General features: G+C 40.3%; 1 protein-coding gene across 1 annotated transcript in view; it reads left to right on the top strand.

Moving 5' to 3' along the window:
- Positions 1-598: 598 nt before the first annotated feature.
- The window catches only part of rbfox3a (RNA binding fox-1 homolog 3a), a gene marked incomplete at both ends in the record, with an annotated part of 224532 nt that continues 206704 nt past the window's right edge, over positions 599-18426 (top strand). The window contains one exon of the mRNA XM_084567708.1: positions 599-653. Coding sequence (XP_084423834.1) covers positions 632-653 — 22 coding nt within the window. The remainder of the gene's footprint in view (positions 654-18426) is intronic.

The raw sequence follows: 18426 nt of genomic DNA, 5'->3' as shown, positions 1-18426 counted from the left end.
CATTGTTTCTCAAAAATAACTTCCGAGCAACTTTTGTCTTCCCCAAATGAACGAGATGGACAGAACATAAGAATAACCTCTCTATGTAACACAGCTTAATTGAACTGCATTACAAGACATATTTCAAATTAACCTTAGTTGAGTCATCACCTCATCCTGCTTCTTTACAAACCAAACATGATCATCCTCCTGCAGGTAGTACTTGTTGAAGGGCCGTTAAATTAGACTTGCTGATTTTTTTTTGTTTGGTATAGTTACCACAGTTTGTGTAGTATTTTAAGTAGCACAAAAATGCCTGACTTTTAAAGCGGGCTTAGCTGTTTCAAAGATGAGCTGAATTATTGAATTCTCATGTGCCAACACTGAAAACTGCAGCAAAGAAAAATTCTGCCGCAGCTACCCTGACATACTGAAACGTGCTCTCTACCTTATGGAATGCACGTTGAGAGAGGAATGGTGGGGCAAAACATCAGACTTGTGAATCACGTTTGCGTTTTATCTCTCTGTGGATGTTTTGTTTTTCCCTCTAGCTGCGGTAAAATGTGTGTTTGATGGCTAACCTTTTACTCTCTGTTCTCTGCTTGTCTAACAGGGCAGCACAGGTCTCTTCTCTCCAACCAGTTGGCTGTACATGGAGACCCCCAGTTGGGCAGGTCAGTGTATGTGTGTTTATGCGTGTGTGTGTGTCTGTGTGTGTATGCACCTGCAATCACATGACCACATCTGTACATTCCCACAGTTAGTGGGTTTATTGATACATGCACTCAATCTACTGCACAGCTAGCTAGTGTGTGCGCGTGTGTGTGCGCGTGTGTGTGTGCAGAGCCGGCTGTCTTTCTCCCTCTGTGTGTGTGCACAGAGGGAGAATGTGCTGACTGCAGTGCTTTGGTTCTGGGCATGCCCATTAGAAGTGGCTATAAATCCTGAACGCAGTGCTCTCACTGTGTCAGCAGTCCAGCCAATGAATGGATATTAAACGCCACAAAAAAGCCTCTTTAATTCTGCCTGCCTCCGCCATGCCACTGCACACTCTCTCCCTCTTTCTCTTTATCTAGCTTGCTATCTATCCATCCACCTTTCTCGTTTTCACTTCTCCTCCACCCCCCCTTGCTCCTTGAGCTCTCTCACTCCCTCTCCATTCCTCTGTAACAATGAAATAAAAAAGGAGAGGGTCCTTCAGCCCTGCCAGGCTTGTTGGGGTGAAAATATCCCCAGTTAAGTCCCTGGTATCTATTATTCAGCACCCGCAACAATGAAATATTATTTACAGCGAGTCATTTTGGTGCTTTTATCTAAAATGTAAGTGCTTGTACATGGTCTTTCTACTGTGTTTTTATCAGAGAAGGCAACAGGGTTGTTGAAAAGGATGGCGGAGGAGAAAATTCTAGTGTTTGCGGGTGAGGAATTGTTCTCAGATGTTCATACAGCAGCAGTTGTTGCTCATGCAGAGCCATTCTGAAAGCAGAGATATACTCTAATGTCTTCTGTTAAAATGTTGACTTTTTTTGGCGGAGACCAAGCCCTTGGTTGGATGCACTTATGTTTCCCAGTTTCCACTGCGTGCATGGTGTGTTTTAGTGCAGACTCATAAATGCCGGCTATAAATGCTCATTCCTAATGTTACCCTGTACGCTCACTGCAACTTACCACTTGCTTCCAAACCTCCATGCAGCTTGATCATAAAAAATGTATTATTATTTCGATTAAATTTTAGGTTCTGAAGCGTGACCCTGGCTGTAGGTGTGGCCATCTGTCCTACTGGCACATCGATACCAATCTAATAAGAAGAGGAAAGATCAATCACAACCAGCTTATATCTGTGGAAATATACACAGTCCATCAGGTTCCTCTGCAGCTTCTGAACCCCTGCATTGTGTAAAATCCTATCATATACATTTTATGTATGTATACAGTTTCAAAATGGATTCATTACATTTCATTAAACCTATTTTTTCTTTACCAGAACACATCACAAACACTAATATTATAATATACTGTAAGCACTACTATTGCACCATACACATAGTACCATACAGCATGCTCATGAATTGTTTTATAGTAGAAATCAGTTTAATCAATGTAAGCCAAGGGGGAGTGACAGGAATTTAAAATAGATACACACAGATGCTCTCACACTCTCTCACTCTCTCTCTCTCTCTCACACACACATACACACACACCCATGCACGCACACTTCCTCCTCCTTCTCTATAATATCAATTACTGGTTGGCCTGGTTTAGCCCCTATCAGTGTTCGTCAACACGGCTCCGGGCCCAATCAAGGCTCTGTATCCCAATCACACCGACACAGCGGCGAATTGGAAAGTTGCAGAGATGATCACTGTTGGCGAGAGTTGCAGGTCCTTTGAAGCTCCATGGTGAGATTTGGGTTGGTGATACAGTTCCAGAGCCGCTAAAAAAAAATAAAAAATAAATAAAAAATGTCGGATATTGGCTTTTCCTACTTTCACCTAACCTGGATATTTTGATTGCATAGATTTATCCTCATTATTGTTGTTATTTCCATACATAATTATCATTTGCTGTTTATTTGTGTGTTTCTTTGTGGTGAAGCAGTTTTATTGCTGATGCGTGGCGATGGTGAGTCTTCAGGGTATCGCAACAAAAACAATCGGACAGCTGTGAATGAAGTTCAGTTCAACCAAATGAACGAAAGGGCTGATTCGACTGGTAGTGATATGCTGACATGTCTATAGAGGGAAACTTATGGGGAAATAGTGAAGGGATGTTGACGCTACAGGCAGACACGTGCAATCCACTTCTTGTCTCTGTTAATCCCTTCTAGATCCCCCTCTTCGTTGGTGTTTTTGTGATTTTTGTTGCTCTACTAATATTAAGAACATGCTTATATAATAGTGAATCCTTCCTTTCTAAAGGCTTCATTTCTGAGGGGCTTTAAACACGGATACTTCTCCGGGACCCTGTAAAGTGTCATGAAGCTTGTCTTCTCAAAACCATACAATTAAGTTGGGGTCTTCTACTGCCGGGAGGTTAATAGAAGCACTTGTTTTTCCTCTTGTCAGGAAATGATTACATGTAATGCGCTGTTATGTTTTGCATTTGTCATATGCAGTATATCCTATCAGCCAATGGGCAGTTGTAAAGTGTGTACTGGAAAGTAAAATAAATATAGACTAAGACAAGACATTGGCTTGATCCAACCAGACGGGCATTCAGCACAATGAGTATTGACTGATGATTGATCCCTGGACACACAAACTAATCCAAACTGTACCTGTGACAGTGATTGCTTCGGGCTGATTGCGCCTTGCTGATGGGTGGAATTCAGCCCATTATCATTTGTTAATGTTAGTGGAAGTATACGAGTTTGTTTCCTCCTCTTTAAAAATTAAAGCTTGGCCTTAATGGTGATAGCACAAAGCAACTGGTAAGCAGTTAAAACCCCCTTACATTATTAACACGGATAAACACTAGCATCTATGGCCGGAGAGGAGAGATTACCGAGATGATGATTTAACCAACACACTGATGCACTCGTGCGTACGTGTGCATGAGGTTGCAGGCAGAACGTTTGTACATTTATTTGCCGTCAGAAAGGGGCGAGAAAGGCTCAATTTGCGCAAACTGTGATCCGTGTGAATTCATTGGCTTTCACTGTGGAGACACACAAACACACGGAGAGAGCAGAGTAATGTAAATGACAAACGTTCTCTTTGTGTTTGTTAAAGTGATGTCCAGTGTCTCTGAGCTGCTTTTAACACTCCCAGAAAGGCCATTACAATTAAAGGAGTGCTAGCCAGAGCAAAGGGAAATGGAGAAGAGTGTGATGAGAGTAAAAGAGGGATGTCAGCACAAAGAGTGGCGGAGATGCTTTTAGCCTTTCTCCACAGGAGTAATGTCCAATTACTGCTCCGTTTGAGGCCACCGCCTCACACAGTCATCAGCACACAAGCACCGGGTTATGGCCCTCTGCAATGGGCCGATTGTCAGCTGCCATGGATCACAATCAGCCGGCGAGTCCTGTGAGCCGTCCAGAGGAAAGGGGCATTTCACATTGAATATTCATGTTGTTTTACTGGTTATAATGGGCCGGAGAACTCTAAGGCCATACAGTCATACACCCTCTGCACCTCCAACAGCAAACTCCGATGAGCTCAGTGCTGGCTTTGACGCCATGTCTTTGTGAACAGTTTGCTTCAGTTCCGTTCTATATTTGTCTCCCCCTATTTCACAGGAATAGACAAGGCCTGCAAATGTCTTTCTGTTTCATCTCCTCTGACTCTGACCAGCAGGTGGTACCAGATATTTAGCTTTCCTGTCTTTGTCTTCTTCTGTCTGTCTTCAAAGTGCTTTCTCACACTCTGACACATTTACATTTACATTTGTACGAGTGCTGTAAAATTTGAAAAATGTCAGAGAAGTGAATTCTTATTATGCTACTCACTGCGGACCATCTCCAGTGTGTGTTTCCTCTTGATGGCTATTGATCTACAGAAAGAGGGACATTAGTGTTAGCAGTGTTTTAAATGCATGACTTTACTATATACAAAATTACTTGCATCACTCTTTTTCTCATCTCATCTGACCTAAGCCTGAAATTGTTATTATTTTTTTTTATCTTTATGTTCTGTAGTTCTATCCAGCATATGTGTCTACCACATTTCTTATATGTGCTGGCACATTGTCTGCTTTCTATTTGCATGGATCCGGTACAAAAACAATGTTTTTTAATTAAAAATCTGGGAGATTAAGCGTGGTTGCAATGGTAGTGCTTAGCAAACAAGAGCAGCTGCAGGAGGCTATTGTGTCAGCAGCTAATAAGGTTCACCGACGGGAGCAGGAGAGCCAAGTTTAACAGCAGGAGGAGGTACACCGCGCGTCAGAAGCAGAGGCCGTTCTTTCCGAAGCGTGACTCATAACCAGGAAGGCCGTACATTATCAAATAGGACAGCTGCTGAATAAAAGTGCATATAACTAGTTTAATGTGGAGTGGAAGGTGCTTTGTGCACAGTAGGTTTCTGGCCCAAAGAGGCAAACGCAATGTGTGGACAGATTTAAATGAAATCATGGTTGTTTGGGCCTGCAGACAGCACAGGGACCCAGAGGGAGGGGACATTTCTGATGAGCTGAAGGAGTATGGGTGGCCAAAGGATATAGAACTGTCATAGAAAGCAGTAAAGCCTGAAAAACAGAGGAAGAAGAAGAGATTTAGGACGTAGCTCTGGTGTAGAGAGCTTTGGAAAACTGGACGGGGAAAGCATGCATTTGTCTTTTTATTCAGATTGCGTCCACCATGCTGTTTTTCCTGCACCACTGTAATTACAGAAGCTAAACAAATTCAACTCAGTGGCGCTCAGACGATGTGATCGCTGTTGCTCTTTTGTCCATCACCACATAACGCCCACCCAAATGATATGATTGGTTCTGCAGATCTTCATAAAAACTCCTTAAAAGCTTCGTGGGTGGGAAAAAACTGTCTTCCATGGTAAATATTGCAGTTGGTCTAATGTTTATTTACTATTCAATTCTATTGGGAGGTTGCAGTTGTGCATGCAAACACCTACAAACCAACTCTACAGATGTGTAATTCTAAATGATTAATTATCAGATGGTTAAAAGTCTATGTGTGCATGCACTGTCATTTCAAAATAATGACGTAAACACACATACACAGAGAGAGCTCGCGGTAAAAGTATCAGCATTAATTACGTAAAGAATATTACATTGAAAGTGTTCAACAGCTGCTGTCACAACTTAAGGTCAGACAGTTCCACTACACTTGTTCCTCTAAAACTTGTTCTTCCCCAACCTCCCTCCCTCCCTCTCTCTCTCCCTCTCTCTCTCTCTATGTCTCTCTCTCTTTTTATTCTCTCATTCATCATGTTGACAACAGCACAGCTACTTTTGTAAAATGGAGAAAAATGTTAAAGTCAGCTTTTCTCTTTTTCTCTTCCTCTCTCTCCCCCTACCCCCTTCCATCCCTCTTGGCCATCTAGATATGTGTATATGACTGCGTGCATATGTTAGTGTGTGTGAGGAAGGATGGGAGTAATTTCTGCTCAGTGGAAAGCACTTTACATATGACAGCCGTATGGGATTCGGCCGCAGATGCAGAGTTGCCTCTTATTAGCAAACTAATGCGCAATTTCGGCCTTAAACTTCATACAGGGAGAGGTATGGAGGGTATACGCACATTTACACAGGTCCACACTGTATGTATCATTTTTACAGATTAGAAATAGAAAGAGAAAAGAGTGGAAATTAAAAAAAAGTCTCAACAAATATTTACACACACACATCCACAAGTCCTAACCTTCATGTAAACTTCATTTAATAGGGTTCAGCATTTCAGTCACGGCATAGTAGGTGGATCTATGTTAGCAGCCATTGACAGAATTTAGTGAGCTCCTGTTTTTTTTGGACCCCACAACTGTAGAAAAACCAAGAGCACACACACACATAAACACTCAAACACACACAGTGTTATACCGTTAAAATAATGTGTGTTCTTCATCTCCCCGTATGTCACATCCACTTAGCCATGATTTGGTGTGAATGTTGCTTCTGTCTTGTGGGAAGCGTTTAAAAGAGCAAGAGAAAACTTGCGCTGCAAGTCATTTAGGTGCCAATATAGCCGTTTCCCTTCTCTAGATATCAATAAGCCGCACACAATCTATGCTGCCACTTTAATATGGAAACCTTTGCTCCCTGTTCAGTGTGTGTGTGTGTGTGTGTGTGTGTGTGTGTGTGTGTACAAATGCCGTATGTATACTTATACTTGCAAGCCTTTCTATGTGAATGTATGTGATAATTTGACTTTAATGAAAATGGTGCCTTCTATCTGATTGATGCTGTGGAGTGTGGTTTGGAGCTTTACTTTAGGCTTGAATACATCTTTGGTTTCACAATTGAATCTACAATATCCATTTGGGGCTCCTCTCACCTGATTGGTTGAGATCTAAAAGTGTCTCCGTTATGAAGCGATTCATTTGAATGTACACCATTATCCCATCAAATTATTTATGCATGTTAACTTGCATTAAGTGTCCTTTGTGTGCGATTCAGTTTCATATGTAAACAGCAGCAAAACGAGATGGACAGTGTGATGGACAATCTGTATGAGCAAGGGGGCCCCGTGGATTATGATGTTTGTCTGTCAGGAGAAAGTGAAGCAGTGTAGTGTTGAGTACCGAGCCACGCAATCATCTAGGGAGGAGGGTTGTCTTGCTCCAGACCTGGCACATTGATTGGACTGTATTGTGAATGAATTTATGTCTACGTAAATTTGGACAACTGTGGCTCAGGTCGCTCAGGTATTTTTTATTTTTTTTTATTTTTTTTTATTTAACCTTTATTTTACCAGGAAGGTCCCATTGAGACACAGTGTCTCTTCTACCAGGGAGTCCTGGTCAAGATGGCAGCAATTATACAGTATAAGTTATAAAAGACAAGGAAATACAACATAGGACATGGGTACAGAGCAAAGATATCAAAAACAGACTAACACAGAGAACACAGAGTCAAAGACAACAAAGACTAGGGAGAGCCAAAAATACATTAGAATGAAATAAAAATACTAGAAGCAGTGACACTGTTCAGTGTAAGTCAGCTTTAAAATATTTTTAAAAACAGTTAGGGAGGGTAAGGAGTCCAAGTTGAGTGTATGTTGTAGATCATTCCAGGCATGTGGTGCATAGGATGAAAAGGCAGATTTCCCCAGTTTTGTTCGTGATGTGGTGGAATGTAGTAGGAGCTTGCTTGAGGAACGGGTGTTGTATGTAGAAGGGCAAAATGACAAAAGATTACAAATATAACTGGGAAGTTTGCCCATTAGGGCCTTTGCTATAAAAATTAAAATATGTATTTTTCTCCTTAAATGCAATGAAGTCCATTGAACCTTTTCATATAGCATGCAGTGATGTGTTCTAGAAGGTGCTCCTATTACAAACCGCAAGGCAGAGTGATACACAACATCCAGTTTCTTTAGGAGGCCCGGAGAAGCATGCATATATATTAAGTCACCATAATCTAATACTGATAAAAAGGTGCTTTGGACCAATGTCTTTCTTGCAGTAAAAGGAAAGCAATTCTTTAAACGGAAATAAAAACCTAACTTAGGCCTCAATTTTTTTAAAAGATTATCTATATGAACATCAAAAGATAACTTGTCATCAAGCCAGATGCCAAGGTATTTATATGAGGTTACCTTTTCTATATGAGTGCCATCCAGTGACAGTATTGTGCGGTCAAAATTTGACCATGCCCGTGTGAAAATCATATATTTAGTTTTTTTGGCATTTAATACCAGTTTTAACTTGATTAAAGACATTTGTAGTGAATTAAATGCAATCTGTAGGGTATCCATTGCTGCTTGTATTGAGGGAGCAATAGCATACAGGATTGTATCATCTGCATAAAGGTGTACCTTGGCCGGGTCTAAACCCATACCTAAGTTATTTATATACAGAGAAAACAAAATAGGTCCTAAGATTGACCCTTGTGGGACACCAGTCTTTACTCCCAGATATATAGAGTTACAATCCTCTATGGAGACACACTGTGTTCTCCTAGTTAAATAGTCAGTAAACCAGAGCAAGGCGCTGTAAATGTGTGTATGTTGAACAAATGAATAGATTGCCATTGTGACTGTTAAGAATTTTGAGTACCAATAGGCACTACATGCACTGATCAGGCATAACATTATCACCACCTTCCTAATATTGTGTAGGTCTCCCTTGTGCCTCCAAAGCAGTTGTGACTCATCAAAGAATGGAGATGGGCCTTCTGAGGGTGTCCTGTGGTGTCTGGCAACAGAATGTTGTTAGTGGGGGCCTTTGGGTCCTATGGGTTTAGGGGAGGGCCCTCTGTGGATGAATTTGGAGGCCAGGTCAACACCTTGTGCTGTTCTTCATGTTTTGTTCCTAATGCGTTTGTGTGTGTGTGTGTGTGTGTGTGTGTGTCAGGCTGCATCCTGCTGGGGATGGCTGCTACCATCAAGGAGTGTCATTGCTATGGGGTGGGGGTGCCTGGTCTGGTCTAGCTGGGTTCTACATGCCTAAGTAACATCCACATGAATGCCAGGTCCAAATGTTTTCCAGCAGTTTCCTGTCAAAATTCCCAATGTATGCTTAAATTATTTGTATCAGGATACAACAGTTTTAAGGCCAATTACAAAGGCCATTCACCAAATTCCTCAAAGGATACCAAATGGTGTTTTCTCCTGACTTTTTTTCTATTTTTGTGAAAGAAAAAGAAACTATCAAGAACATTTGTTTTAGGATTGGAATTACCTTAAGGGTATAGGGTCAGACATTCAGTTGTACAAAAATAACTTGTTGGAGGGTCCCCACATAGATAGTAACTTGTGTGTGGGTGCCTGTGTGTGCATGTGAGTGTGAAGGCTACCCTGATTAAGTCTCTCCACTCCTCCTCATTCATGTTGATAACGCTTTGTTGAAACTCCTTAATCTTCATTAAAGATTGAAGTGAAGGTGGAGGAAAAACTTAGCAGAGGGAAGACGACAATTAAATTTTAAACTGTGAGATAAGGCCCTATCTGTGACTTCCACCTTTCTGCTCAGTGATGGTCCACTTGGATGGCATAACAGGGCTGTAGGTGTTATATACCTTTAGATGGAAGAGAGAATCTGTGGGAGGATGGGCTGAAAGTTATCGGCTCTCGTGTTTGGCTGCCTTGATAGCGTTGGGCTGCCCTCAAGCCATGCCAACCGGGCCGCTGCCAGCACCATTACCTTTTTAATTATGCTTCATCCACTGGCTCCATGAGAAAGTCCCAATATTGCTGCACAAGGCAAAGAGCATTTTAATAAATGTCAGGCTGGATTCTTATCTGTGCCTTCTGCTGCTTCATCATTTAAACTGTAGGCTTAACTGTACTTTACTGCAGTGAGTGCATATGTGCAGAGTTAGTGTGTAGACATTTATTTGTAGAGGTGACACTTTGCATGTTTTGTTTCCATTCCAGCTCTGTTGAGACCTGGTATCAACATGCATCCTGAGTGATCGGATCACAAGTGGCCAACTAAAAATACGTGTTTTCACAACTTGTTTTAAATCCACATGAGCCTTGAGCGACCACTCAAGATCTGATCATGATTTTGCCCTATATCATTCTGTCTCTAATGGATCTCTACCTACCGCTGTTTCTGAACTACTAACAATGCCGTTTGTTGTGTGTTTGCTCTGGCATGGCGACATGATACAAACTGTGGGACGTGGGATGCTGTGAAGTCTCTCTCACTCATTGAAATTTAACACATTAAGTTAGAATTTAGGGTGTTTTCACACTTGTTGTTCCAAGTGTCTTCCCCTCAGATCAGTTCGTTTGAGCTGGTGTGAACACCACTGCACTCTGAAACAGAGTTTATGCCTCTGATGCAGAAGCCTAAAACTCCTATTAGCCCAAGTCAGGTCATTTTCAATTTCATTATTTCCTGCAACTTTTCCTGCAAAATATGACGAATCACAAAGCTGTTACCACTAGTTAGCACAAGAACTTTGTCACAGTGGCTTTGTCTCAATTGCAGCGTGAACATGAACTGAATCGCAACATTGTAACAATGTTGTATCAATGTTGTATCAATTACTCCTTGAATAGGAACAAAATATTGTTGTGAAATCTTAGATTGTAATACAAACCTGGAAGCATTGATGCAGTGACGCAGTACTGCCACTGATCTGCTGTTGGTGTCAGTGACGGAAAATATGGTAACATAACTCCACATGGCTTTACATACAACAACATGAACACGTCACTAATTAACCACATGCTGGTATTGTTTTTAATGAAGGAATTACACATGCCTCTGTCTTACGTTCTTTTTCCACTTCAATTACCATAAGGCTGCAACGACTCATCAATGTCACTGATGGCGGAAATATGTTTTGCATACAATACGTTGACACGTTGCAATGTTTACTGAAAAGCCCTTACCTTAACGTCAAAAGTGAGGAAATTCATTAAACAGATACTGGACGGCTTGAGAGACCCTTGTTGTAAATATTTTTATTCTGCAGTGGACAGAAATGCCAGTAACTCAGAACTGCCAGAAAAAGACCAGAAGACTCCCCTAAAGAAGTTCCCATGTTCTCCCTTATCTGCTGTGTTTCCTCTCACGTAGACATGCATGTTAGGTTCATTTTATTAGGAATGGTGACCCTCTACAGAATAACTGAGAGCTCATTCAAGAGTTCTGATCACTCCGACCATATCCTGACGTATTCTGAGTTGCTTTCTTTGTGCAGTTTTGCGTGCAGTTGTGTGCTGGACTACCTGCTCAGTTGACTCCTGTCCTCTGTACAGGTGATTCTATGCAATCATTCAAGTGAAAAAGATATTAAGAGTGGTAAGTTGTTTGCAATATTGAAAGCTTGCTTTGTTTACTTCTGAAAAAACTGGAAATGGTTATAAAGGTACTGCTTTCCAGGTTAACTAAATCAGCCAAGATGTTTACATGGAGCTTGTCAATAGACCCAAGACCCAGTCAGTGTTAATTTTACGTCTTCCTCTTCTTTTTAATTTACACTGATAAATATATCTCAGCAGTCACCGAGGCCAGAGGAATTCTTTCTGCAGTGTGGAAGCAAACAAATAGTATAAGAAAGCTGTTCTGGCAAAATCAGTTCAAATTGCCCGTGCATTACTGAACAAACAACAAACATAGCAAACAATCCAAACTCACAGACTTGCTGTAATAGATTCTCTTTCCAGTAGTCATAATATTCAAAATTTTATTCTCACAATGCTTCTCCTTTTTAATATCACACAAAGACATTTGGGTAGAAAGTCTTAATCATCTCATCAACCTCTCCTTTAGCAGTGGGAATTTCCACCGTCAGTGGAATAGGGCAAGAGTGATGGAAACTTTTAAATTAAGAACAGTTGACCAGGCGTGCTATTAGAAGCCAATTAATATCCTGCCTGTATTTTCTATGGTCTGGAAAACGTTGTCACTCACTAGTGAATGCCGTTTGTCAAATAAATATGTACACCTGGCATAGTTCTGTTTGTATTATTCTAAATAGACTTCTAATTGCTTTTTAATGGAAAAGTTTTATTCATCATACATCATCATTTGATAAAGTTGAATTAGTCAGTGCGGTCTTCCTAGACCTAAAAAAAAACATTAAATCATTATATTCTAAAACATTTCCAAAATTATTTTCTGTGCTAAAACTTTTAAATTTAAAAGGGCTGTTTAAGTCTTACATTCTCAACGGTGTACCATGTGAACCCATCAATAATGGTTTGCTAATGAGTTTCAGTTTATGTGAATAGTGAAAACCACATTAATGTCTTTCAGCGGGTTGTCAGATATGTCTGATAGCACAACTTTGCCAGTTCCCACACAACTGTCATTTAATTTATAGCCCACAGCATCCTGTTTTGAAATTAATGGGAAATTTATTCAATATTTTTCGGAGGCAAAATATATTGGCCTTCTGTTAGATACACATAAAATTTGGGAAGCTTGGTAAAATGCTGAGCAATGCTGCAAAAGCAAACATAAAAGCTTAATGCGTACATCAATGCTTTCTGTTCGGGAGGTCTACATGTGGAATTCCTTACTTGCAAAATTGGATTCTGACTGGGAACATTTAAACGCAAACGGAAGTGTATTTAAAGAGGGATTAGCCATGTAGTCATGCATTACCTTGTCTTATACAATGTCCTTTGCATAGCTCTGTCATGTGTGCATGTTTGTTTGTACTGTCCTTTTTGTATTTGTTGTTGAGTCCCGTGTGTTTTACAGCCCCATCCAACACATTAGTTTAGGATATATGTACTATGATGCGTGGCACTGGGCCATGCTATACATTTGAAGTGATACAAATAAACATAAAATAAATATATATACGGAGGGAAAATGTATGGTGCAACAGATGGCATGGCTCCCGCAGAGCTTTGATCTCAGGATCATGGAGCCAAGGCAGGGATTACATGGTAACACAGGGAACACTCTGGCCATAATCCTCAGAAGAAATGTAGCGAGCTCTCCAAGATGCTGAAAATAAATATCATTAATAATGATAAACTATACTATAAGTAAACCTGCTGCTATTTTAACCATGATGAAACATCTAACTGCTTTTGACGCTTTTAAATTTAAGTTTATATTTATTTTCACTTCGTATCCACTTTGATTTGAGCCAACACATGTTTAGTCTGTCCCTTTCTGTGTAAGCCTGCGAGAATGTGTCACTGTAGCGTGGCTACACCGCTTTGGTCATGCACACATCAGCGTGTGGTTTCAGCACAATTACAGCACTGCTTAATAAATAATAGCCAGCGTTTCTTTCTCCCCCTCCTTTAACCATAATAAATCCATTACAACAGCATACCGTAGAGTTGCTCCTGTTTTTACTCAATAATTGATGAAGACAAATTCCTCCAGGCGCTAATTAGATCAACAGGAAATTAGTATTTATTGGAATACGGGCCTTTGGAAAAGGTCATATTGAATATTTGCTCAACGTCTAGTCTTCCATGCAACACTATTTCATGGTTATTCAAAAGGTTTTAATGGAAAGTCCATTGCCCAATACAGTCACCAGTGTTTGAACAATGTGCGAGCTGAGAGTGGAGTGAGAGAGAGGAGGGTCAAGGAGGAAAATCCAAAGCAGAGGGACAGAAAGGAGGATCGCTTTTTCAAGTGAGAAAAGGTAAACTATTTTGTTTAACTGTGGTCATATAGTCAATAGATGTTTTAGTCTACATGAAGTCACAATCACATTTCAAAGTAAACTGAGTGAATGCAAACCAAGGCTACTGTCAATATTTTTCACATCAAACGCTAAACTGAAAAAATGAACAACTGCAGTTTGTCAAAATGTTACCTTTTTTCAATAACACAATATTGACTTTGTCACATGAAGACATTATCCAAATTTTCATAAAAGAAGAAAAAGAGCATTTCGGTTCAAACAGCCAGAGCACAAGTCTAAAAAAATGTATCTGTGGAGTGTTTTTTTGTCCTTGATGTCAGTAAACACACCATGTGAGAGACGGAATTCATGGTAGAGTTGAGAGTTTGCAGAGTAAGAGGCACATATTAAAAGCCTCCATAGCTTTCTTTGTGTGAGACACTACAATATGTATTCAGGTCAAGAATATAGATTTCATTGTTGCAAAGCAATACTTTCTACTGTGTTTTTATGAGTGACATCATTGACTAGTTGACTCGACTTTCACCACATATTAGGGTTCGATTATCAAAGGTTTAATTGTCCGCTGACAATTCTTGTCCTCCAAAAACTCATGGAACTATCTCTGCCCACATTCAAAATAAATCTACTTAAAAAGTAAATAATGAAAATTTTAAATTCATAAACACAGTCATATGTAAAATTCTTAAAAACACTTCAAGGGTTTAATTCACAGAGTCAGGTCGAACCTCAGACTCCAGCTGAGTTAGTAAATCATTCAAAGCTACTGGCACAGAGGGATCCCTGGCCATATTGTTAGTGTTGATGCACTGTAATTATGTCTTCTGCCATCTGCAGCTCAAGACTCACTGACTTACAACTACATTGTCCCTTAAATCTTTCATTAGTAAATGGTAAATGGCATTCATATAGTTCTTTTCTGCCTTTTCTATTGGCACTCAAAGCGCTTCACAGTCACAACGACACATCTACCCATTCTTTCACACAAGTGCACACACAGTCACACACCAGTGCCAAGCACTGGAAGCAACTTGGGCTTCAGTGTCTTACTCAAGGACACTTTGGCATGTGGCCCATGTATTGGGTAACAGTTTGCTAACTCTCTGGTTCGTGGACAACCTTCTGAGTCAGCTTGCATGATGTTGTTATAGAACTTTTGCGTACAGTATGTGTGTAGTGGCTTCATTGCTTACTGCATGCAGTATGAATGAGTTGTTGCTGTGACATGAGCTGCATTGTCACACACCATGAAAACCCATGAGAAAGAGGCGAATCGGTTGTAATGAACATAAACCATGATGGAGCTGTGTGTTAGCTGTGTGAAGACAGGAAAGGCCAGTGACTCAACAAGGACTCTTCCATATACACTTCATGCACTGCAATCATTGAGCACCTACGGTTGAAACCAGAAGTTTACATACATTGTGTTGAAAGACACATACACCTTTTTTCCTCACTGTCTGAAGTTAAATCAGACTAAACCTCTCCTGTTTTAGTTCAGTTAGGATTACCAAAATTATTTCTATTTGCTAAATGCCACAATAATGAGAGAGAGAATGTCTTAGAGAATTTTTTATTACTTTCTTCAAAGTCAGAAGTTTATATACATTTCTTTAGTATTTGGTAGCATTGCCTTTAAACTGTATGACTTGGGTCAAATGTTTTGGGTATCCTTCAACAAGCTTCTCGCAATAGTCTGCTGGAATTCTGGTCCATTCCTCCGGACAGAACTTGTGTAACTGAGTCAGAGTTGTAGGCCACCTCGCTCGCACACGCCTTTTCAGATCTGCCCACAAATTTTCTATGGGATTGAGATCGGGGCTTTGTGATGGCCACTCCAAAACATTGATTTTGTTGTCCTTAAGCCACTTTGTAACTACTTTGGCAGTATGCTTAGGGTCATTGTCCATTTGGAAGACCCATCTTTTTATGCACTTTAAGAGACGGTACTTTTAATTTCGTTGTACTTGTGCAATGACAAATAAAGACATTCTAATTCTAATTTGCGCCCAAGCTTTAACTTCCTGGCTGATGTCTTGAGATGTTGCTTCAATATTTCCAAATAATGTTCACTCCTCATGATGCCGTCTATTTTATGAAGTGCACCATTTCCTCCTGCGGCAAAACAGCCCCACAACATGATGCTACCACCCCCATACTTCACAGTTGGGATGGTGTTCTCAGGCTTACAAGCTTCCCCCTTTTTCCTCCAAATGTAACGATGGTCATTATGGCCAAACAGTTCCACTTTAGTTTCTTCGTCCCTGTGTGCATTTGCAAACTGTAATCTGGCTTTTTTATGTTGCTTTTGGAGTAATGGCTTCTTCCTCGCTGAGTGGCCTTTCAGCCCATGTCGGTACAGGACTCGTTTCAATGTGGATAATGACACTCTCTTACCAGCTTCAGCCATCATCTTGACAAGGTCTTTAGCTTTTGTTTAGGGGTTGATTCGCACTTTTCGGACCAAAACTTGGGACACAGAACCCGTCTCTTTCCTGAGCGGTATGATGGCTGGACATTCCCCTGGTGTCTATACTTGCGTATAATTGTTGAACTGAATTGTTGAACCAGGCTTGTGGAGCTCCACAATTCTATTCCTGATATTTTGGCTGATTTCTTTTGATTTTCCCATGATGTCAAACAAGGAAGCAGTGTGTTTGAGATGTAGCCTTAAAATACATCCACAGGTGTGCCTCCAATTAACTAAAATGTTGTCTGTTAACCTATCAGAAGCTTCCAAATGACATCATCATCAGGGCTTTCCTTCATTGTTTAAAGACATAGTAATCTTTGTGTATGTAAACTTCTGACTTTGAAGAAAGTAATAAAAAAATTCTCTAAGAAATTCTCTCTCTCATTATTGTGGCATTTAGCAAATAGAAATAATTTTAGTAATCCTAACTGACCTAAAACAGGAGAGGTTTAGTCTGATTTAACTTCAGACAGTGAGGAAAAAAGGTTTATGTGTCTTTTAACAGTGTATGTAAACATCTGGTTTCAACTGTATTTGAATCTAGATTACATTTAGTTAGGAAATGTGTCATGTTGCACCATTATAAAAAATGTAGAAATCCAGTGCCTAATCGTGACCCAGTTCTTTGTGTTTCACTTAGCTAATTTGCATGTGTGAACAGCACCTCTGGGAAGCAACGCATTCTATTAGGATAATTTGATACTATGAGTTATTTAAGATATGATGGGGATTAGTCACCAACTATATAAGGGGAAGCATTTTAAAATTGTGTTCTTGCATTTACATGGAAGCAATGAAAAGAAGGCAACAGGGGAGTGATATAATCTCTCGCTGTAGAATTTTGATTTGATGGAGGTTTTGCCAAGAGCTATTGTGTTTTCCTGATATGGATAAGGAGTTTTTTCAGCATCACTGAAAAACTATATAAATGCCATTTACCATTTACTAACCAGTCTCTCTCTTGGCAAAATTAGGATGTACCTAATTTTGCCAATATTGCACGGGTAAAAAAAGGGAGTCATAGAGACTTAGTGAAAAAATAACTTTACGATTCCTCTCAGCACTGCAAGAAGCCAAGGCAATGCCATTCAGAGTAATTGTATGGTTGGACTGTGTTTCTGGAGTGTGTACAGGCGAATACTGTTTTCAACTTGAGTTCCAGTTGCTGGAAAAAAAAATAAAAAATATGCTGTGATCCAAGACGGGAAATACAGTGCAAAGATGTGGCAGGATAAGTGTATATCCAAGTCTACTGTCTTAGGCTCTAAGGCCGATGGCAACTTTTACTTGTTCCATTTCTGTTCCGTGTACTCTAAAACCTTAAAAGCCTGTAGCGTGTAGTCTGTTAATAAAGATTAACTCATCAGATGGTAAAACGGTGCTAAATAGGGGTGAACTATTCTTTGTCTTTATCCTTATCCTTACTCTTGCTGTCCAGCAACCATGATTCGGCAACCAGCATCTCTCTCAATGTAAATATAGTCATCTGAGTATTGTTGTCTTTCCAAGTCTTTTGTTCTTTGATAGACTGCAGACCTGTAAACGTGATGAACCACTCCTCCCGCTCAGTGTGAGCAAAAAAAAAAATAAAAATGCTGGCATTCCACCTTGCAAGTGGTAAGCGGGCAAACCTGCCCCCTATATTTCACTAGAGAGCAGTAACTAGTCAGCAGTTCAAAATAATGGAAACTTACAGTGAAACTGTGTTTGTGGTGCAGTGGGTTATCTGCCCAATTGTAGCTAATCTGAGGCTCCAAAGGGTCAAAGGTCATGCCTGTATTTGTGAAGGTGGGTTTAGCTACATCATATTTGAATCCTTCATGTGCCTGTGGTTTGTACTTCTCCCAAACTTTGCAACCTGTAAAACAGTATTGTTGAATGTTAAACCCTGGCTGCGTGTCTGTGTTTGACATCAGTAGTGATAAACGTACCTGACAGAGTTCTGATGGATGTTTGTTCATTGTTATACCATTGTCCCAGTTTAAGAAAGTTGGCTAAACAAGAATTCCTCATACAGCTTTCAGCCCTGCTTTAGTCTCCCCTTTAATCACCAGCTTCCTAATTAGCTCTCAGTATGCTAATGCAGCTTGTGCCTTTCTCTTTCCCACTTGTTATGCTAACTTATTAGCCCATATTAGCATCATTACTGATTAGCTGCAGCACAGCCCCTACGGATGCAGCCAAGTCAGCTCCACTTGCTGTTTTATACAGTAGGTATGCAACAACTCATAAATCTACAAGCTTAGTACAAGGCTACAAGTTGCTTAGTCTAATATTGAGCAGTG

Source organism: Chelon labrosus, assembly GCF_963514085.1.
Source record: "Chelon labrosus genome assembly, chromosome: 19".
Classification (NCBI taxonomy): domain Eukaryota; kingdom Metazoa; phylum Chordata; class Actinopteri; order Mugiliformes; family Mugilidae; genus Chelon; species Chelon labrosus.
The sequence above is the reverse complement of the archived record's forward strand: the minus strand, read 5'-3'. Positions and strand labels throughout refer to the sequence as shown.